The sequence below is a fragment of the Sorex araneus genome, chromosome X (genome assembly GCF_027595985.1).
Source record: "Sorex araneus isolate mSorAra2 chromosome X, mSorAra2.pri, whole genome shotgun sequence".
Lineage (NCBI taxonomy): Eukaryota > Metazoa > Chordata > Mammalia > Eulipotyphla > Soricidae > Sorex > Sorex araneus.
In genome coordinates, this window is record NC_073313.1 from 206,915,472 (window position 1) to 206,938,806 (window position 23,335).

At 43.8% G+C, this 23,335-nt stretch overlaps 1 protein-coding gene across 2 annotated transcripts in view; it reads left to right on the top strand.

Moving 5' to 3' along the window:
* The first annotated feature begins 645 nt into the window (after positions 1 to 645).
* Positions 646 to 23,335, top strand: part of MAP3K20 (mitogen-activated protein kinase kinase kinase 20) — a 190,600-nt gene continuing 167,910 nt past the window's right edge. The window contains exons 1-2 of one of the 2 annotated variants that reach the window (XM_004601161.2): positions 646 to 922; positions 15,047 to 15,239. In XM_004601161.2, coding sequence (XP_004601218.2) covers positions 15,081 to 15,239 — 159 coding nt within the window. In that variant the 5' untranslated portion in view covers positions 646 to 922; positions 15,047 to 15,080. The remainder of the gene's footprint in view (positions 923 to 15,046; positions 15,240 to 23,335) is intronic. The other variant, XM_004601162.3, reaches the window with a different exon arrangement.

Below are 23,335 nucleotides of genomic sequence, written 5' to 3' on the forward strand. Positions count from 1 at the left end.
GAATTCTTTCCTCCTTCCTCTTCTGCACATCTAGAGAGGCACCAATGTCTCTGTGGCCTTGGTCTGAATCCTGTGTTCCTACCTCATCCCTTTTCCCCTTAATTCAATTTCCTACATGTCCATAGATGATAAAAAAAAAAAATCAAAGATCTGGAGAATATCTTCACCTTCGCCACCTGTTCTCACCCTTTCCAGCACAGAATTCCCCTCCCCCTTCCCACAATTCCTCTTTTCCCCAATGTCCAGGGCCCACCTTTGGCTCACTCTCGGGAGGCATCCCGATGCCCCCCTCTGCAGATCCCTGACCTGGGGCAGTGGACTGCGACCCCACCTCCAAACACCCCAGGTAACTACTGAGAGAGTCTACTTGTGTCCGAATCTCCCAGATAACCGCAGGAATCTGTCCATCTGTCCTCTTTGTCAACTAGATCATTAGTTAGGTCCTGGGGGGTGAAAAGACGTCCACTCTGTTTCTTCCTCTGTGTGTGGGCAAGAGCTCCAAAGTGAAGTAAGAAGTGGAGCTCACTATTGAAAAGGTGCGGAAGGTGACCAAAGGGCGAAGGGACCAACGGGCCTGTCCCCGTGTCCCCACCTTAGCACAGGTGCCCTGGGAGACGTAGGCGAGCCGGGCAGAAAGGCTGCGAGCACCTTCTCCCACGCCCCGCGGGGTGCACGTCGGGGCCTGGGCCGGGGCCGGGCGGGCAGGCGGGCGTGTCGGGTGCGGGCCGGGCGGCCTGGCCTTTCGGCGCTCGGAGGTAGGTGGTGCTGTTGGTGCTGCTGCCGAGCGAGTGAGTCTCCCTCATTGGCGCGGGCCGCAGAGGCGGAATGTTCAACTCCTGACTCCGGCGGAAGCGTGGAAGTCGCGCGTGGCCGCCGTCCTCCTGTCCCCCCCGGCTGCCGCTCGCGCCGGCCCGGGACTCAGGTAAGGAGCCGAGTGGCCGGCGGGAGTGGTCGGGGCGGCCAGGGCGCAGGCGGGGCTGCCGGCCGAGGCCCTCGCGGGGCTCCCGCGCCCGGCTCGGGGCGCCCGTCGCCGGCTCTGCGGGGACGCGGAGCCCGGCCGGGCGGCGGCGGCGGCGGCGTCCGGAGCGACCTTCCCGGCTCGGGCGGAGTCGGGCGCCGCGGCCCAGCGCGGGCTGGGCAAGTCCGGCCGGTCCCGTCCCCGAGTTGGCGCCCGGAGCGCAGGGTGAGAGCGCCCGGATTGTCGCCGACGCTCTCGTCCCCCGGGTGCGCGGTGGGGTGCGGGGGCCGCTCCCCCGAAGGCGGGACCCCAGGCGGGACGGCGCCGGCCCTGCGGGGAGCGGGATGGGCCCGGGCACGTCCCGGGGAGCGGAGCGGAGCGTCCCCAACCCGGGCGGGGCGCGGACCCCTTCCCTGCCGAGGCTTGTGCGTGCCAGCTTCTGCTTTTCTGCGGGACGGCCCTTTCCTGGGGCGGCGAGAGACCACTCCTCCCTCACCGGCTCAGTTCAGGGAGTCCCCGCCACCCCCTCTTTTCCCTTCCCCTGGAACTCAGGGGCCCCCCCGGTGCGGTGGCTTCTCCCGGGGCTCGGGGGCGCGCACCAGCCCGGTGCTTGGGCGCTTGAGGCCGCCGCCCTCCTGGCCTGCTCCTGACAGCTTGCGGGAAAAACTTTTCCATGGAACCGGTGAGATGACAAGGGGTAGCCTTTAAGCAAACAGAAAGCATTGTCGCGGCAGACCCGAAAACGCACTTTTCCGATGAGCCCCAAGATCTCGCCTAAACTCTATTTATGGGCAACTTAATTACTGTTCTTGTTAGTTTCTATAATAATGGAAAGCGACTCTCGTAGTGGCCCATTTCAGTGGTGTTACCGTAAGTTGCTCACTCCTTAATAATGAAGCATTAAAGTCGAATTAATTACCTTGAGGATAGTTGGGTTAAGATGGTTGTTAAAGGGTCCGCCTGTTCGAACCTGTAGCTCCTACCGCAGTTGCAGTGCACAGTTCAGCGAATGGGTATGAATTTAAAGAGGAGAACAAGGGGCTGGAGCGATAGCACAGCGGGTAGGGCGTTTGCCTTGCACCCGGCGGACCCGGGTTCGAATCCCAGCATCCCATATGGTCCCCTGAGCACCGCCAGGGGTGATTCCTGAGTGCATGAGCCAGGAGTAACCCCTGTGCATCGCCAGGTATGACCCAAAAAGCAAAAAAAAAAAAAAAAAGTAAAGAGGAGAACAAATAGGAGATTCAGTTTAGGACAGTCGGCCCCTATCCACGGTCAAATTCCGTGGTTTCTGATTTTCAAAAACATACGGGATGATTGCATTTTAATTACAGTTTTGGTCATTTGTGGCGCCTTTGTTTTAAATCTCTGCTTGTACAATAGTGAGAGATTTGGTAGATTGTACAATGAATCAAATTTTGTTTGAAAAGAAAATTGAGATAAAGAAAAATAGTCTTTCAGAACAATGTATAAAATGTCTATTTTATTCTTCCACATTCTATTTCTGTTATGACTTTTTGGAAGATTAGTTTTCGAGTTTTTTTAAACTGGAAAAGATTGTTTAAATGTAAAGTTTTAGTGCTCATAACCCCAGAGTAAATAATCATAATGCAATGGTAAAAACTTTTTTTCCCTGTGTCTAGGAAAGCAAGTTAGATGGTTGGTCTTTTTGCTGTCCTCTTTTCAGAAATAAGGGCACCTTAAAAAGAGAGAAAGAGAAGTCTCCAAATATTAGGCACGGGGATTTGAATCTAAAAATGGACGGTCAAAGATCTTGGGAACTAAGGGACCTTCTTGCCAAATAAGGAAACTTGGCCAGCAGCTCTGTGTATTTTAAGTTAGCACAAGAGTGAGTGTTATTGGCAATATATTGGCTGAGTGCCTATCTGGAATGAGCAGCCAACTGACTCTGATAGAGCCACCAAATTATAAACAGGAGTTAAGAGGAGCATGGAGTGAATAGAAAACTCCTCTAGGAACTTGAGAAATTTTAATGATTCATGGAAAAGATGGAAAAGGTCAGATATAAAGTGAAACTGTTAGTGTGGAGAGAGAGAGAGAGAGGGATTGAACAGTCGATTTTAGAAATTGATAGATTCAGAGAAAGGGGAAGAAAAAACTGTGTGTATGTGTAAGGGAAGAAAGAAGTGTGTGTGTGTGTGTGTGTGTGTAAGAGAAGAGAGTATGTGCAAGGGAAGAGATAATGTGCGTGTGTGTGTGTGTGTGTATGAGGAAGAGGGAATGTATTTGTGTGTGTGTGTGTGTGTGTGTGTGTGAGGGAAGAGGGAATGTGTGTCTGTGTGTTTCAAACCAGAAAAGGTGTTTGTTTGTGAAGATAGTACTTCCTGGACTAAGATTGTCTTATATCTGTAGCCTGAGATGTTGGAAATAAAAATCAATTTGGATCATTTGTTTTCCATTTTATTCTACCCAGGACAGATTGACAGGGAGGGTGTCTTGTCTATCTGTGTAATAGAACCTGTGCAGACACCTTTCAGTCTTACAGCAGGGAAGATTTAGGCGACTTCTTTTGTGACTATTAACCTTGCCCCACTCCACACAAATAAGGCGAGTTCCTGCTGTGAGTGAAAAACTGTCCTTGGTAAGGGAAGAAAGCTATAAATGCTGGAGCTTAGATTGGCTTGACTGATATGTGGGTGCCTTTGTGTCCCTCCCTTCGCTAGACAGCTGAAGAGTCCATTATATCCTAATAGCAGTTAAATAATCCCGACATAGTAGAAGATTCTGGGAGAACAAAACAAGCACATAGTTGACATCCTAACCCCAGCATTGAAATTGCTCATAGGAAATTAAAGCCTCACATCGAACTTTAGGTGAATGCTAAGCAGTCTAGTAATAACTGTTAAAAAAAATAAAGAGAGAGAGAAGGGATCTGTTTAAAAGCGGGTGGGAGGGGAGGGAGGGCTAATTTAAAGAACACAGTAGAATTGTAAGTGGAGAAAAAAAGACATATGATATGGTGGAAAAAATGATGTGACTTTGAAGTCAGACCTACATTTGAATCTCAGTGATGTCACTTGTAAGTTGGGTAGTTGGCTTGGGCCACTTTCGCAACCCTGCTCCTCAGTTTCCTCTTTTGGAAAGTGTGGACAGTAATAACTGCTTCATAAAGACAAGCGTATGTGGCAGCCCATGGGCGAGCTTCAGCCAGGGCCCGAAACCTCAACTACGGCAGTCCCTGAGTGCTGGAGAAAGGAATTTCCCACATTCTCAAGTTAGAGAGAGAAAGGCTTGCCCTTGACAGCCTGCCCTGTTCCCCACCATCCTGAGTGCGTCAGCAGGGCTAGGAGACTTTCACAGCAGCTCTCCTGCCTGGAGTATCAGGATTTCTAGATCAACTTTGTGTGTGCTTGTGTTTATATGCAACTGGGTGATATTCGTGGGGGCAGGGGAGGGGGGAAGGTTGAGTCTGAAGGATCAGGTGTCTTTATGAAGAACTGGAGAGTTGTATTAATAGGGAAATGTTGCAGCCTGAGTCCCATGCCCAAATCATTTGAAAGCAGTCTTACAGCTGATGTTGAGTACTGTGTCTTTTTTTTTTTTTAATTCTTTTATTGAATCACCACGTGGAAAGTTACAAAGCTTTCAGGTTTAAGTCTCAGTTATACAATGCTCAGAGTACTGTGTCTTTAGAGGCCCACATCCTTCTTTCTGGACTCTTTGGACTTGCACAACGAAAAACAAAGAGAAGGCAAGACCTGCTTTATGAAGGTCATGGAGTAAATCTTTGCTTATTAAACTTTCCTGCCAAGTACTTTGTTATGGGGAATAGTGTTTTCCTTCAGGGACCTATAAATAGAGCCATGGATGCCAGTGTAAACACACAATTTCTTACTCTTAAAATTTCACATATGTATTGTAGTGTCTTCTTTACAGAAAGACACTAACTGTGTTTCTTCTTCCACATCTTTAAATATCTATATATTTTCTGTCGAAAATATATAGATATTTAAAGGGCTGGCTACTCTACCTTTGGGACTTTATACTTTGGACCAGCATGGACCTGGGGTAGTGCAATTCCATTTTTCTGAGAAAAGATTGGAGCAGGTTGTCATCTGGAGTTTTAAATTTCTGTGCTTAACCATGGCTCTCTTGGCCTCAGAAGTTCTTTGCTTGGCACTGGAGTGTTTTGCTTTGGAAGCGAATAAGAGAGAAGAGCATTGCAGGACAGAAATCTGCAATGTGGCTCTCATCATCCCAGCCAGTTAGGATGGAAAAGGCAGGAGGATGGTCCAGCTTACTCATTACTTCTATCACTGACGTTGATCACTGCATTCCATTCTCTTCATGGCTGCTTCCCTGAGCAGGGAATTCTTTAGAATAGGCTGAGGAGTGGCTGTGCGCTGTGGGGTGGGCATGGAGCTCACAGTACCGTCCATTCTGCTCTTGGCTGAGGCAGCAATCTCACCTTGCCCATGTCCCATTGAACACTTCAATGACAAAGACTACCTTGTCAAAGGGAGTAGCATGTTTTCTTGTTCAGGCAACTCGGATAACCAGGAATTCCTTCTAGAACGCTTGTCCACAAGTAACCATGCCTCTGGTTCAGCAAAATAATATAGGGTCTCTTTTAGGCCTTTTCCAAGTGTTAACATTCCCGTTTCCTTTTAGCTGACATTCACGTTTCCAAGTTTGTAATTACCTTTCCTGGGGAACATTCGCTCTAGATAAGTAGCCCAAAATTAGACCTGTTGGCCAGCAGCCAAGATGGTTAGATACTTTGCCAAGATGGTCAGATACTTTCTGTTTGGTTAAAAATGGTCCCAGTGGGGAATCCAGAACTGAGGAGCGTAGGATCTGGGGAAGGTGAGCAGCTGCCAGTAAAGGTGTGCCTGATATACCGCTGAGCGACCCATCTATTGCCTGGGAATTCCTTTTCAGGGTAGCCCAGGGAAGTCAGCCCATTCTGGGCTCCTGGACTTTATTTACTTACTGAATTTTGATTTTTTTTTTGGGGGGTCACACCTGGTAATGCTTAGAGTTCCTGGCCCTTTGCTCAGGGATCATTCATTCCTTGCTGGGCTCGAGGGACCACATGTGGTAGTGCTGGAGATAGAATCCAAATTGGGTGCATACAAGGCAAACATCTTACCCACTGTATTATCACTCTGGCCTGGGCTCTCAGATGGAATCCAACCCTGGCCTGCTTCTTTTCCTCCTGTCTCCCGTTGCTCAGCAAGAGAAGTCTTGAGCACAGACTCATTTTCACATAACATTTTTGTGGCATTAATCCCCCGACCCCTGCTAGTGGGCTGGAGTGATAGCACAGCAAGTAGGGCATTTGCCTTGCACACAGCTGACAGGGGTACGATTCCTCCGATCCTCTTGGAGAGCCCAGCAAGCTACTGAGAGTATCCTGCCCATACGGCAGAGCCTGACAAGCTACCTGTGGCGTATTTGATATGCCAAAAATAGTAACAACAAGTCTCACAATAGAGATATTACTGGTACCCGTTTGAGCAAATCAATGAGCAACAGGATGACAGTGACAGAGACCCCTGCTCGTGTCACTTTCCTCCTGTGTTTTGGCTCTGGTAAGAACTGTTTTGGCAAAGAAATATGTGTGGAAAGTTTCTTTCTTATGAAGTGAAATAGTGGAGCACACGTAAGAATGCTTCACTTAACTAGTTCATTTTTAAAAGTTTGACCTTTTCTTTAATGTGAGAATCAGGAGCAGAAAGAAAGAAAGGAAAAGAAATGAAACAACATATTAGCTGTTTTTGTATTTTAGACCCTTTAGCTTGGCATCTATTGGGCAGTCGTGTTTGTGCGTGCCTGTTCTAGATGTGGAGCTTTTGGGTGCAGCCTGGGAGGAAGGAAGGAAATCTCTATGGGGATGCAGTATTAGCTAGTACTCTACGCAGATCGTGTCTCCTTCAGCCAGGCTTTTAGATCTTACCCCCACCCCCACCCCAAGAGATTAACAAATATAGAGAAACAGCAGTCCTATTCAGGAATAGAATCTTTGAATCTGACCTGGGTGTTCTGGACAAATACACCATGCCAGAGCTTTCTCCATATTTTTTTTTTGGAAGACGCGACTCACAGGGGGAAAATTGCAGAACAGTAATCGTGGTATTGTTGCAATACATGCAGTGACAGAGCACATTTTTATTAGTTTATTCACTAATCCATGTTAAGAAGGCTGAAATGATATTTTCGTAAATGAGGGTAGCAAGATGGGCAAAAGAATTTATTGAGGGCTATTTTCTAAAAGTTTTTATTTTGTGGTTTTGCCTAGGTCACGATAAAGCAAATTAGTTTTTCTTCCTGTACTGCTTTAAAAATAAACGTGTAACTTTCCTTTTGTGAAGAAGGTAAAGGAAAGTGTATATCAGGGATGAAAAAAGAAGATTTGAATTCAGACATAATAGGCCAACAGAGCACTGAGTTTGATCCTAGGCACTGAATAATCCCCTGTCTCTGGGAGTGAACCCCAAGCACCACTGACTATGTTTTTAAAAACAAAACAAAACAAAATAAATATATTAATTACAGTTTTAGAAATAATAGGTCCATGTAAAACTAAAAGAAAGAAAACTCCAGAAAAGGTTTGAACCTATTACATAGTAAGGCACCAAAAAAAAAAAAAAAAGAAACAAATAAAAGAATGGGGCTGGAACAATAGCACAGTGGGTAGGGCGTTTTGCCTTGCACGTGGCTGACCCGGGTTCGATTCCCAGCATCCCTAATGGTCCCCTGAGCACCACCAGGAGTAATTCCTGAGTGCATGAGCCAGGAGTAACCCCTGTTCATCACCGATGTGACCCCAAAAGCAAAAATAGCCAAACAAACAAACAAAAAACAAATATAGTAAGGCAAACCCTTTATAAGATAGTTAGTTGCAGGCCTTTAATTGAAAATACCTTTTCAGTTGCAGTTTCCTGAGTTTGTTTGTTATGTAGTAGATAAGGGGTGTGTGTGTGTGTGTGTGTGTGTGTGTGTGTGTGTGTGTGTGTGTGTGTGTGTGTGGTACTGGCATTATATCCAGGTCTCATGCATGCAAGGCAAGTGCTTTGCTACTGAACCCATCCCAGGGTTTTGCAGTAGATAAACTATCTGAGAGAATACAGATGTACTCTTAGATCCTAACAGAGTGACTGCTACAAGCAGGTAAGTCCTAGAAACTCAATCATCTACAAAGAGCAATAAAAGCTACAGTTGGGTAATTGACAAATCAGACTCCTTATGAAAATGGTGTCTTAAAGAAAATTTTATTTGCTACTAGTGAGATAGATCTTGCTAAAAAGGCCCAAACAGGCTAAGAGTAGTAAGAGAAATGGAAACATGAACAGTGAAACACATATAAAAAGAATTTAGCAAACAGATTACATTTGTCTATTATCAGTTGCTCTGCAATGAACATGGAATATAAAGTAATTCAGAGAAAGGAACATTGTTGAGGAAAGCATGTAGGAATCATGAAAGCTAAAGAATAGATGGCTAGATAGGATGTCAAGGCATATTAAAATAATTAGGCAACCATAATCTTTTATCAGTTATTAGATATAATATGTGTTATAACATTATGTAATATAAAATATATGTACATATTATAAAACATAATTATATTATAAATATATTTACAATTTATATTATAAAATATATTTATATTATATAATGTTATACTATATAAATAAATATAATATATAAATAAAATATGGTTGTATTATAACATATAATAATTATATATCAGTTATTATATATATAGTTATTATATATCTGGTACTACACAAAGGAATTCACAGCATCATCCACTTCCTAACAACTCTGTGGAATGGGTGTTACCACCAGTGAAAAAACTAAGATCAGAGAACCCTGGCCAACTTCCAGCAGCTAGTAACTTGGGATTTACTGCTAGCTATCTCCAGCCGGGGTCTTTTCCCTGGACCATGCTATTTCTGTTTTGAAATATCAGTTACGGGCTGGGCTGGGGCTCAAAGGGACAGCACAGGCTTCATGTGTGTGAGGCTCTGGATTTGGATCCCTGACACCACAGAAAAATAGAGAAAAGGAAAGAGCAAGGGGTGAAATGTCAGTTCTTTAGAAACAGAATTTATCAGAGTAGCATAACAACATTGCAAACTAGATAATATTTGGTTTATCAGCTTTGCAACAGAAAGGAAAGATTAAAAACCATTTTCAACTGAGTCTGAAAATACCACAGTTTTGAGAAATTAGGCTTGGTTTAAGTTTACTGGGAGGTAGAGATATAGTTCAAACATCTATTTTAATATAAACTTTTCCCCTAATCTTGAGGAATATTAGGATCTTTTTTGTTCTATTATTTTTAATTTGGGGCAAAATTCTAATTCTTTTTTTTTTTACTAGAAGGCCGGACACTTTAAAAAGGAACTTAATACTCCCATGTTTCTATTTTTGATAATCAGTTAATGGTTCATGTTCCCCCACCTCTCTCTCTCTCTCTCTTTCTCTCTATATATATACATATATATGTAAACACTTGCTTTCTGAAATTTAAGAGCTTAATATTTTTTTAAATTTTTCATTTAAGAAAGAAAATATTCAATTGTTATATTCCAGTGACTGGATTCAACAACAACCTCCACCCCCAGCCCCAGTTTTTGTTTTTCAACATTTTCATAATTGTGACTTCCGCACCCACCCACCTTTGACCTTTGCAACACCCCTGCTCTTACTTACCTTTCAGTGTTGTTGCAAACTTTATGTCTTTTTTTTTTTTTCTTTTTGGGTCACACCTGGCGATGCACAGGGGTTACTCCTGGCTATGCACTCAGGAATCACCCCTGGCCGTGCTCAGGGGACCATATGGGATGCTGGGATTTGAACCCGGGTCGGCCGCGTGCAAGGCAAACGCCCTACCCGCTGTGCTATCTCTCCAGCCCCGCAAACTTTATGTCTTAAAACAACTTTGAGAGTTTGTCAAATGAAGGTTAGAATTTTTATAAAATTAGGATTAGAAATTGTGTGGAGAGTTGCCTTTGTTGTGTAAAAGCAATGCTTTCAACCTGGTGTAATGGAAACATCATTTGATTGGGTAAGCTTCATTGGGTATAAATTCATTTGAGTAGATGATTTGGCATAAATTCATTTGCATTCACTCATTTGGGTAGATCATTCTCTTTAAAGTCCAATGTATTCACCAAAGAACACATCTGGAAAATCAGACTGTCATTGGATCAGGTAGTAGTCTGCCTCTAAGGTACTTGAAGTATGATTAATCAACAACTGAAGTTTTCCACCCTTCTGTTCATCTGGTGATTTTCTTTTCTTTATTTGGGGGTGGGGTGGGGGATGTGGCACACCAGCTGATGCTCAGGTTTGCTTCTGTCTCTGCACTCAGGAATTATTCCTGGTGTTGTTCAGGAGACCATATAGAATGCTAGGTTTTGAATCTAGGTCTGCCACATGCAAGGCAAGTGCCCTCCCCACTCTCCTCACTGTAACCATTGCTCTGGCCCAAAGGTGATTTTCTTCGAATGCTTTTAATTGAAGGGGGAAAAGCTCAGTGTGGGGGGTGGGGGGCGGGGGTGAGTCTGACGCTCAGATGGAAGGTGATGGGAATCTCAGTCAGCTTTTCCAGCTCGCCGCCCATGCTGGTTTGCCCAGCTTGCTGGAGTTAAAAACCTATACTCGTACACTCCAGAATTGTTAGTCTGCTCAGTAATCAGACACGACTTAAATTTTTTATGGTCTCAATAAAACATTCAAGTAATTATATAGTTCCATTCATACATAGCCAGTTTCCCACTGACAGGATGTACCCGAAGTGAGTAACTGATTCTGGGAAGAGCCTGACAAGTTGTTGCCTCATTTTCGGGGATGCAGGTACAGGAGAACCATGCTCTCAGCATCTAGCTTTCCTCCACCCAGCACCCTGGGTCCACTTTCCCACTTAAAATTAATTCTACCTCAGCTCATCCATATTCCCCAGTCTGCACCACAGGGGTGAGATTGAGTCGTGTTGATTTTATTTATCAGGGTCAGGGCTTTTTTTTTTTTAAAAAAAGTAAACAAATTTTATTTAGAGGTTTCTGAGGGAAGGAGGAAGGGATAAGTGGGAAAGAGAATAGTAAGAATAATGCGCTCAAGAGAGAATGCGGGCTTTTCCAAGAATGGAGAGAGCCCCTACACACATCCGAGCTTCAGACACAAAAGCATGAAAGTACACATCTCAAGAGGGGAGGTGCAGGTGACACATGTGCTTGGACACCGCATGTGCTTGGCCACGTGAGCGCAAGCAGCACATGGGCTCAGGCAGCATATGCCCCAGTCAGGGCTCTATTTTAGAAAGGATTCTCTCTTCCCTGTCTTCTTTTTCCCACCCCTCCTCCACACAGGTACTCAGGGGGGTGGGGAGGAGATTAGGCCACATCCACCTATGCCAGCTCTGCCAAGGATTGAACCCTGTTCAGCTGCATGCAAGTCAAGCACCCCTCCCACTGTACTATCTCTCTGCTCCCCCCCACCCCTTTTCTCCTTCTTGACTTCTTCTGACTCTCTGTCCTCACCGGACTCAGAGACACCCTATCCAGGAGGTCACAAACACGTTCTCCTCTATCTTACAAGAAACCTGGGTAGCAGTTTCTAAATCAGTATTTGCTTCAGAATTTTCTGGGGGTACTTGTGAAAAATAACAGATCTCCAGTTCTTCTTAATTCAACTGGAATCTTAAAGTATTTGAAAGTTCCCAACTAAGTCAGAACTAAAGAGGAACCACCTCAGCCGGCTTCGATTAAGATGAAGGTGTTGGGATTTCTCTATCTTCTCCAGCTCCCCCTCCCTGCCCGCAGATAAAACCAACAGAGAAAACATCTGAACTTCTAGAGGTTTTGACCTTATTGGGTTTTTCCATTCCTGTGGGAGTTTCATGAGGTAAACGAACATTTGGTGTATGAAAAGCCAAACAACAGAAACAGCGCTGATATTTCTAGAAGAAACAGAAAACTTTTCTAAGGAGATGTCATTGAATCCTCTGTAGTGCTGCTAGGAGTCATATTTACTTTATCAGACTGCTGTAGTCCCTGAATACTGACTTACCCAAAGGTAACAGTTTCCTGGATGGACCGGGGAAGTGAGACATACATACTTGTAGGCAGAGGTAAAGGGTGGTATATAACTAAGTAAATGGATGTTATCTTTACAGAGGAGTTGAAATCATTATCCCCTAAAGAGAGAATTGGGTGTGGGGAGGGGGGAGAACAAGGGAGTTCTGTGTATTACTAAAAGAGTCATATTCGTTTTATTTTTCATACTTTGGCAAGATAAATAATTAGTATAGAATATAGAACTAAAACCTGTTAGCACCGTCCTCCCATTGTTCATCCATTTGCTCGAGCGGGCACCAGTAACATCCCCATTGTGCGACCTGTTGTTACTGTTTTTGGCATATCAAATAGGCCATGGGAAGCTTGCCAGGCTCTGCTATACGGGCGGGATACTCTCAGTAGCTTGCCAGGCTCTCCGAAAGGGATAGAGGAATCGAACCCAGTTTGGCCACGTGCAAGGCAAATGCCCAACCCGCTGGGCTATCAGAGAAAATCCTGTAAAAAGTATTTTGCATTTTGTTGAGCTCATATTTTGGCTTGCATATGCTGTAGATCTCTTTAGCATATTCTTAAATTTTATCCAAGCACTTTTTGTTTTTTCCTTGTTTAACCCTGGATGAATTGAAGCGAAAAGAATAAAAAGGTAACATAAATTGTTGTTTCAAGTATGTGAATGATGTGGATCTGGATACTATAGTTTCCTCCTCACTCACCCATCCACCCACCCCCCAGCCTTATATTTTTATGTAGATTCTAAGTTATTGTTTAAGGATCAGTAAGCACTTTTCTTTCCTTTTTTTTCTCCCCAAAGTAGAATTATTTGACTGCATTAGAAATCAACATTTTGGGGCTAGAGAAATTGTACAAGGTGTAGGGCACTTGCTTTGCATGTGGTTGATCCCTGACATTGCATATGGTTCCCTGAACAAACCCAGGAGTAATCCCTGAGCACAGAATCAGGAGTAAGCCTGAGAACAGCCAGATATGGCCCTCAAAGAAGTCAGCATTCTCCAGTGACCTGGTATTCCTAAATTGCTGCTCAGATGCTCATTGTCGGGTCTCTAAACCAAAACTTTATGAAGAATTTTTATCAGTTTACATAGGTACAAACTGCTCCCCTTATGTTCTATTTTGAAAATACTGTAGCTCATTTCATTATTGACACAGGTTTTATGCCATGTTTTTGACCAAAAAGCGGGATTCAACTATTCTGTGAAGCCTTTAAAAAATTATGCCATTATGGGGCTGGAGCAATAGCACATCGGGTAGGACATTCGCCTTGCACGCAGCCAACCCCTGTTCGATTCCCAGCATCCCATATGGTCCCTCGAGCACTGCCAGGAGTAATTCGGGAGATGCAGAGCCAGGAGTAACTCCTGAGCATCGGTTCACCGGTTGTGAACCAAAAAGAAAAAAAAATATGTCATTGTTACTGAAAAATCAGGTTGTGATGATTACACGGTGGCAATGATGATGTGTTGAGATATGGCAATCAAACCCCATAGAAAATGGAAAGACTAGTAAAATGCCCTTAGAACTTTCACTTCCACACACCAGCTTTTTACATTTTTGCCATGTTTGCCTCCTTTCTATAAAGATCTGTGTATTTATTTTTAAGGGGGAGTTGACCCATTTTTAAGATATAGATAATCATATTTCAGTATGTCTTCCCAAACAAGTGCATCCTTCTTTGGAATTAGACTACTATTCTTTGTCATGGGTAATTATTATCTAACTTGTAGCTAATATTTCAAGCTTCTCCCACATGTTAACTATTATCTCTGTAGGTTTTCTGTTCTATAATTCACTTAGGGATTATGTATTGAGTTTACTGAGGATTCATTTATTGCTCTGCCCTCCTTAAGCTAGAAGTTTTATTACTTTAATTTTTTTTTGTCTTCTATAGCATTGGTCTTTAGGAGCTACCCAGATTTTGGAGAATTTCCTATGATACGGATTTGTCATTTTTAGTTCCTTGTTGTGAAATTCTGTTTTGTAAATTGTGTATGTGTGGTGGCGGGGGATCAAACCCAGGGCCTCATGCTTGTGAAGCATAAGCCACATCTCCGATACCTGTTTTACAGTGTAGGCAAGAATATATAAGCAGACCTTTAAAATCCACCTTCTAATACAGGTTTCCAGTTTCAGTTCTTTGTTTTTGTTTGTTTTCATTCCCCTCCCCGGACCCCCCTGCCCTCCCCCTTAGTCTGTGGTTTGACATGGGATATGAAGGGTAGCCACTTACCTGTAGAATCCCGAAACTCCATAGACTGTAGAATATCACTGTACTAATCTCTGGGAGGAGGGATCTGTTCCTCTGGAAACAAGCATAATATTTTTTTAAAACATTCTTGGCAGTATTCCTTAGATGACTTAATATATTGTAATCAAGGGCAAATTCTCTACTCTTTAATTAAGTTTGCAAGAGTATCCAGTCCAGGGAGCCACTTCTGGAAAGAAAAAAAAAAGAAAGAAAGAAAACCACTGGCCAATTTTTGTCATCCTCAAGGGAAGCCTTTGCTTTTGGAATTTCAGCACCGTCTGCCTGCTCCGTGTCCAGCCTTGGAGCTGTGCGTGTGCCACAATGCTTGACCGCTTCGGGTTAGGTACTTTCTGCGTGCAGTGAGCACAGCGCGGGAGCCATGGCATGCGTGCCTGGGATGCCAGGCGAGCTAAGCCAACGTGCGGCTGAAAGCCTGCGCCCCAGCTCCTGAATTTACCTTAGGGACTTGGTGACACAGTAGCCTTTGGCCACAGCTCGGGGATGTGCAGGAAAGCCTGCGCTAGGTTGGGGCGGAGGGCGCAAGCAGAGCCTTTTCTGGGTGTATAGCTGTGCGCCCAAGCCTGGGCAAGTCGCTGTTGAATTCGGCACAGGCGGCCCGGCGTAAGTGTTTTGGTTTTGGTCCCTTGGGTTATCTTGCTTCTCCTGGAGCTTGCCGCGTGGCCTCCAGCGTGGGACTCAGAGGAGCAGGGGGGACCCGAGCTCTCTCTTGCCGTCTTGCCAACTCTCTTCCCCTCGCCCCCTTCTCTTCTGCAGATTTGGAGGAAGTATCCTACTTTGTCATTATGAGATGTCGTCTCTCGGCGCCTCCTTTGTGCAAATCAAATTTGATGACTTGCAGTTCTTTGAAAACTGCGGCGGAGGAAGTTTTGGGAGTGTTTACCGAGCCAAATGGATATCCCAGGACAAGGAGGTGGCAGTCAAGAAGCTGCTCAAAATAGAGAAAGAGGTAAGTGCTCCTGCTCTCAGACAGCGGCCGGCCCCCGTTTATGTAAGCTATCTCCCCCACCGCGAGTCAGAGGTCACAGGCTACCCGGGACCTAGCAGGACCTTTTGGGGCCGGTCCATGAGGCCATTTCCCAATTTCCATTCCGGGAGCCCCATAAATAGAAATCATTGTCGCGTGTATATTAGGGTTGAGTTCTTCAGGGGTCATCTGAACCGAGAGAGAGAGAGAGAGAGAGAGAGAGGCTTTCTTTCCAGAAAAGACCGAATGTTCTCTGAGCGCTCTGCAGGCCAAGGTGAGATTTCCCTGAGCACTCCTGCAGGCCGAGACAAGGGCCAGTGGCGAGAATTTCCTGCTCTTCGGGCACTGTGGGGGGCAAACCAGGCTGCCTACTGCAGTCATAGCAGCCCCAGCCACTTGGTGGTACCTCTCACCCGAACCCACCAATGCAGGAGGTGGTGCCAGGATGGGGCTAGGTGGCCAAGTGCTTGCTGGGAAAGGAACAGGCCTTGGAGTTCCTCTATGGCACCAGCCACCCTCCTAAGCTAGTTCGGGCTACCAGTATTTATTTCTGTGCCCATTTGTGCTCATTGTTATTCCTTTCAATACCTTTATGAAGTAAGTAACTTCTTTTCCATAGGTATGCTTGAACCTCTCCAAGTGATTTCACACACCCCCCACACACCACTTTCTTTCATTAACTGCAGCCTTTGAACTGTAGCAGTATATTAGCGAAGGAATCATGTGGGACTACGCTGTCTGCCATCCTCCTAGCAGCTCCGTGAGATCGTGCTGCGCCCAGGTGGTGACAGCCAGGGTAGAGGGTCCAAGACACTCATGGTCTGGAGCCCACCAGTAGGAGTAGGAAAGCTCTGGATGCGGAGAAGTTTTCTTTGCTAATGTACTTTGGAAGATTGAAGTAATCAGGTCATATCTGGGGTTTTAATATTCGGACTTAACTTATGTCCTTTTATAAGTGGACTTCAGTTTTGTGCTTTTTTTTTTTTATTTTGAGTGAGTGTTGGGCCCTCCGGGCTATGCTCAGGGTTTAATCCTGCCTGGCTCTGTGCCCAGGGCTCACTTGTGGTGATTTGAGGGAGACCATATGAGGTGTCAGGGATCTGACCAGGCTGAGCCACATTACACACCCCTTCAATGAACTCTTCAGTCCACTATAAGCAGTGTTCTCCCTTTAGAGACTGAGAAGCAGAACTTGAACATATCAACTCCAGTAACAATCTGCTCCTGGGGGAAGGGGAATCCAGGAGAGCAGATCCCTTCTTTTTTAAAAATTTATTTAATAAAATAAATTTAATTTATTTTTTCTTTTTAATTTTTTAAAAATTTTCTTATTTTATTGAATCACCGTGAGATACAGTTACAAGCTCTAATGTTTGAGATACAATCATACAATTACTGTCATACTCTATCTATTTTGGGGCATTATGGTTTGCAATACAGATACTGAGAGGTTATCATGTTTGGTCCTTTATCTACAGATCTCTTCTTTTCAACGTGGAAATCCCTAGACAGCCCCACTCCCTACACACACACACACACACACACACACACAGATACACGATGATTAAGAATAGAAAAATTACCAGTTCCAGCAAATTTATATTCAAAATATATATACATCTTCTAATAATTAAATTCTGTTGTTGTTTTGGTGGCCACACTGAGGGGTTATTCCTGGCTTTGTGCTCAGGGATCACTCCTGGCAGTGCTCAGGGGATCCTACGGGGTGTCAAGGATAAAACCCAAATCAGCCACATGTATAACAAATGGCCTACCCGTTGTACTATTGTTCCACCCCCTAAATCTGCTAATATTTTAAAACATTCAAAAGGATCTGAACAGTATGCAGCAAACATGTTCTAGTGTGATTATTAGATGTAAGAAAGACTTTAAGATGAGGGACAGATTTTCACAGAAGGTGTTCACCACAACTCTTCTGCTCTCCTGGTACCCCCATTTATATTCCCTTTTCTGCTGCCTTACACAGACTCTGGACAATGACACAAGAAAGCACAGAGGTGAAAGCAGGAACCATAATCTGCTGAGTCCTGCTTTAGTGTAGCTATTTAACCCGAATGTGTATCCTTCAGAAATTGAGATGATTACAGTCATCTGCAGGAGCCTGACTCATACACTTGGAAGTGGTAGAAACAGAAACTCATTTTCAGCTGTGGGGCTTGCTTTAGTCGGTGACTCTCTGTGATGGGGACGTGGTGGATTATTGCAAAACATCCCTGCACTTAATGAATCAACGTGAGTGGTTATGATGTGAAAAATTTTGGCCAGGAATTGGCATTTACAGGAAAGGAGTCACCATTTCTTATGTAAATCAGGGTTCTGCTTTATGACCTGTTCTTTTGGCTTGCCAGTTTGGTGTTTTCTAAGTGATACAATTAAGGTAATAAGATCTGGATTTATTTTTTTCAGTTTTAGATAAATTCCTATGCAACTTGGTCATTTGTGCCCGATGAGTCTTAGAAGCAGGAAAACTTGGGAGATAATATAGAGGCTGGCACACATCTTGCCATGTACAGGACCCTGGGTTCAGTCACTGATACACCATGGCTAGTGTAGCCCTGGTGACTCCTAGTACCACTCCTAGTGGAACTCCCACCCCCCACACAGCATTAAGATGAAATTATAAGCAATAGAATGTTTAATAAGTTGTTTACAGATCACTCATGTAACTCTATAAGAATGACCTATTGGCTCACAGTTTTGTAAACTTAGTAAAAGGTAGAGAGACCACATACTAGGCTCTTTCATTTTGTTTATTGTAAGGGGATAAAAGAAGACCATTTATTTTCACTTATTTTGGGTAGATGTAGAGCTTAGCAAGTAAGTACTACTTTCCTCTGTTTTAATGAGTATAATTTTGCATGAGGAAAGAAAGCCTCTCACTTAGAAACTTTGTAGGTTTTCAAGATTTTCTTTTAAAAAACCCCAATGTATCAGGAGAAAATTAAAAGTATCAATATCATGAACTTTAGGATTTCCTTCCTCCAAACTCATTACTTACTAATACTTGCAGCACTTATTTACACTATAGTTTATCAATTATATTCTTAGATATTTATAATACGTACTGGTATTTGTTATTTTTATCAATTTAGGAGAATAATTTACAGATGCTGTATGTCTTTATCCTTAAGTATTTTATCTTCTTCCAGAACACAGTGACAATGCAACTATCAGACCTCGAAGAGTTAACATTGAAGCAATAATGCCCAATCATAGTGATTTTTTATGGTGATTTTTCTCCTAACTCAGGATCCAATCCAGGATTACTGTTACATATCTGTTAAGTCTTCTTTACTCTGGAACTGTTTCTCTGCCTTTAAAAAAAAAAAAACAACTTTTTAACATTAACTTTTGTTAACAAAACTGTTGTGGAGGGGCCCTGGGTGCTATTCTTGGTCCACCAGGCAGCACTTGAATATATGGGTCTCCAGACTTGTACCCATGATTCACAGTGGACCATGTGATAATAGGGATCAAACCAGAATTGGCCGGAGGCAAGCCATGTGCCTTAATCCCTGTTCTCTCTTTTTCTTATCCCAGACTTTGACACTTTGGAAAGAGTGCAGGTTGGTTTTATAGAATGTCCCTTTGGGGAGGATTTCCCTTGCTGTGCCTTCCTCCTACCTGGGTTAGTTAATGCTACTTAATTGTTTCAGGAAATCTTCATTGTGGCCAAGGATGATGTAACTTGGTGGTAGAGTGCTTTTCTTCTGTGTGTAAGGTCTTTGGTACTAAAAACAAAAAACAAAACAAAACAAAAACACACAAAAAACTCAAAAGCCTGAAATGCTCAACTCTGGGGCTCAGCTCAAAGAGGTAGTGTGTTTGCTTTGCATGTGATAGGCCTGGGTTCCATCTCTAGCACTGTATGATCCCTAGAGAACTATCGGAAGTGATCCTGAGTGCTGAGCCAGGAGTAGCCCAAGCACTGGTTAGTGTAACCCCAAAACAAAAGCCATTTTACTGTGATTTAAGAGCTAGGGAGGAAGCTCAATGGCAGAGCTCATGTCTTATGCCTGGCAGGTCTGGATTTTATCCCTGCCACCACAAAAAAGGATTCCATCCTAAGATTATAACTAAACAGAATGGAGCTTATGTTTCGTATACAGGAGGCCCAGGATCCATCCCTGGCATCACATGGCTGAGCATTGCTGGGTGTGGCTGAAATAAATAAAGCAAAGTAAATTGTGTAAAAAAAGAATTGTGCTCTCTCTCTCTCTCTCACTCACACACACACACACACACAATACATGCACATGTGTGCACACACAGTGCTCTTCTGCCACATGTCCTTGACCTGTCTTCGCTGTCACTGTCACTGTCCTCCCATTGCTCATTGATTTGCTCGAGTGGGCACCATTTGTCCCTGTCGAATTCAGGGTCAAGGGAAAGAGACCCATTATTGTTACTGTTTTTGGCATATTGAATACGACATGGGTAGCTTGCCAGACTCTGCTGTGTGAGATTTTGCATTGCTCTCTTCTGGGAGCTTTGTTTTATAGTCTCTAGTTCTTGGCCGTTGATGAGATTACATGTTGCTTGGGGGGGCAGGGGGTGAGTTTGTGGGTGTGGCTGTTGAGCTACTGGAAAATGGGGGACCTGGGTGGAGGAGGCCCAGTTCGGATTCGAGCAGGCTTGGAGATCTCAGCCATGGGTCCCGAATACCTGGGTTCCTCTGTCAGTTCCTTCATGGTAAGGCTCATTCAGCACGTTGAGAGTGGCCTTGAGCATGGGTGTGGCTGGGTTCTGGAGGTTTTCTGATGCTGGGGCTCTCCTTGGGGTGGGCAGGAAGACTCAACCTGCCCCCCTTTGAGGGGGCCCCAGTGAAGACAGCCTGGCGTGGGGGCAGGACACTCTGCCTTGACCTGTCATAAAGGAATTTATGACCCATTTATTTGATCTCACAACAACCAGTTCTATGTGCATATGACATATATCTTGGTCCTGTTACATTCCTGCTAGGTGAATTTTTTTGTTTGTTTGTTTTTGCTTTGGGGCCACACCCAGAGATGCTCAAGGCTTACTCCTGGCTCTGAGTTCAAGGATCAGTCCTGGTGGGGCTTGGGGAACTGTATGGGATGCGGGGGCTCAAATCTGGCCTGGCTATGTGCAAGACAAGTACCCATACACTATACTATCATTATGCCCTCACTAGAATAATTTTTTGAGTTAAAAAAAGTTCATAATATTTTGTTAAATAGTAGAAGCAAATTACAAGACATTATATGATTACCAGTGTTTGCTTAGTGTTTGAATTTTTCTTATACCTTGTTTTACATATCTTTCTGTGTTAGTCTCTTCTCTTTCTCCACCTCATAATGTCTTTTTTTTTTAATTTTGTCTTTGGGTTTGTACTACACCTGGTGGTACTCAGTACTTACTCCTGGCTTTGCAACAGGGATCACATCTGGCAGGGCTTGGGGAAGCTTGTGTGATGCTGGGGTTTGAACCCTGGGTCAGCCCCATGTAAAACAAGTACCATACTCACTGCACTGTCTCTCTCCCGTCCACCTCCTGACATCTTATTGTGAAAACTCTTTCTGCTTTCTTTACATTTAAAAATTTTGTTGTGAACCTCTGTCTACTTACCATCTTGGATTGATAATTAATATAAATACTTGTGTTTTGCTAATCTATATCCATCTATGTAAACTTCCATTTACTTCTCCATTTTGTTGCAATACATTTCCCATAAAACATGTCAGCATGCATTTTATTATTAGAGCTCAGTATGTGTTTACAGTTTCATTTTCTTCCGAGGTCCAATTTATATACAATGGCATGTACTTGTTTCTGAGTTTTGACAGATGTAAATATGTATGAACATTGAGTTTACTTTTGTAATCAGAAAAAAATTAATTAAAAGTTATAGTTCTATCAATTTAGGTTAATATTTAAAGTTGTTTAAGTGAATTAAGTTTTATAAACTTTTTGGATATTACAGTTCTCTCACCCAGTTTCTGACATGTGCCTCAAAAATATTTCATGTTGGGGCTGGAGTGATAGCACAGTGGGTACGGTGCTTGCTTTGCACGAGGCCAACCGGAGTTCAATTCCCAGCATCCCATATGGTCCCCCGAACACTGCCAGGAGTAATTCCTGAGTGCATGAGCCAGGAATAACCCCTGTGCATCACCAGGTGTGACCCAAAAGAAAAAAAAAGTTTCATGTTTACTTTTTCTCAGCATTTTTATTAGCAGTATTAGGAGAGTTCCAGCTTCTTTATGTTATTTTAGATTTGCACACAGTACACTATTTTTATTAAAAATTGTCAGTCACCAGCACCTCATATGTCCCCTGAGCACTGCCATGAGTAATCCGCTGGGGGTGGCCCCCAAAACAGTAACAGCATAAACAAGGATCTTCAGTATATATGCTGAAAGAAAGTTGTGTTGTGTTATCTTTTTGATGAATTCCAGATAAACTGAGGTCAAATGGACTATGTAGGCAGAAATTGAACAAGGTCCTAGGGACATGGCAAAGGCTGGGAAGGTGGTTTTTTTTGTTGTTGTTGTTGTTTGTTTGTTTGTTTTTTATTGACTCACCATGAGATACAGTTACAAAGCTTTTGTGATGGGTTTCAGGCATACAATGTTCCAACACCCATCCCTCCATAAGTGTACATTTCTGATCACCAATAAACCTGTATCCCTTCTGCCACCCACCCCCAAGCAGGCACTTTTCTTCTTTCTCTTCTCCCCTCCCCTCGCATCCCTTCCCCTCCTCTCTCTCTCTCCTGACATTATGCTTTCCAATACAGTTACTGACAGTCCATTATGTTTGGTCCTTTACCCACTTTCAGCACACATCTCCCATCCATACTGATCTCTTGGGAAGGTGTTTTTTATCCTGCATGTACCTGACCGGGATTCGATCTCTGGCATCCCATATGGTCCTTCAAGCCCTAGCAGCAGTGGTTCCTAGCAGAAAATACATTGTTTAATTTCTGCTTAAGCAATCCATTTGATCTCAGTTTATCTGGAATAAACTAGGAGTGAGCCCTCAACATAGCCAGTAATGTCACCCAAACAAAAAAAAAGGAAAAGGAAAGGAAAGGAAAGGTTTAGCAAGAAGCAGAGCAGGTAGGGGAGGACATCTCCACCTCAGTGTCCTTTTCCTCACTGCTGACAGTGGACGGTCCCATACAAGCTGTTCTTCAGCTCTACAGCACCACCTTTTCAAAAGGGTTCCTCACAATAGCCTTGCAGCCTAAGCACTGTGAAGAGTCATCCTGAGTGCAGGGTCTCTCGGTCATGAGGTGTTGGACCAGATTTGTCTGTACATGATTTTCCCCCCACTCTCTGGGAGATAGAAACCTGCAAGCATTCGTGTTTCCTTGAAATCTGTTGATATTCACTTGATAGCAGGAAACCAGATTTAAGGATAAAATATAAAAGGAGCATGCTTCTTTTTACTTTCCCCAGAAGACCTGAAAGGAAGCAGAATCCTTCAGGGGTAACTGTGCGTCTTTTTTCTTCATTTCCTTTGCCTTTCATGAAGACTTTGAGTTAGGAACAAAATTTTTTAAGTCTACAAAATTTAACTGTTGTAGAAATATTGAACTCCACATATATCCTACTTATAAATATTTATAAATAGACAAGCTCAAAATGTCACAGCTCATCATAAGAATAGGATCTAGAGGGGCTGGAGCGATAGCACAGTGGGTAGGATGTTTGCCTTGCACTCGGCCAACCTGGGTTCTAATCCCAGCATCCCATATGGTCCCCTGAATACCACCACGGGTAATTCCTGAGTGAAGAGCCAGGAGTAACCCCTGTGCATCGCCGGGTGTGACCCAAAAACCAAAAAAGAAAAAATAGGATCTCAAGACCACAGAGATAGTAAAGGGGTTAAGGAACTTACCTTGCATGCCACCAACTCAGGTTAGATCCCTGGCATTGCACATGGTCCCCTAAGCACTGCCAGGAATAATCTCTGAATGCAGAGCCAGGGTTAAGCCCTGAGGACCAGCATTTGTGCCCCTCTCCCCACCCCATGGAAAAGAATTTAAATAAAAGAAAACATTAAAAGAAAAGAAAGCAAACTAATGGTAC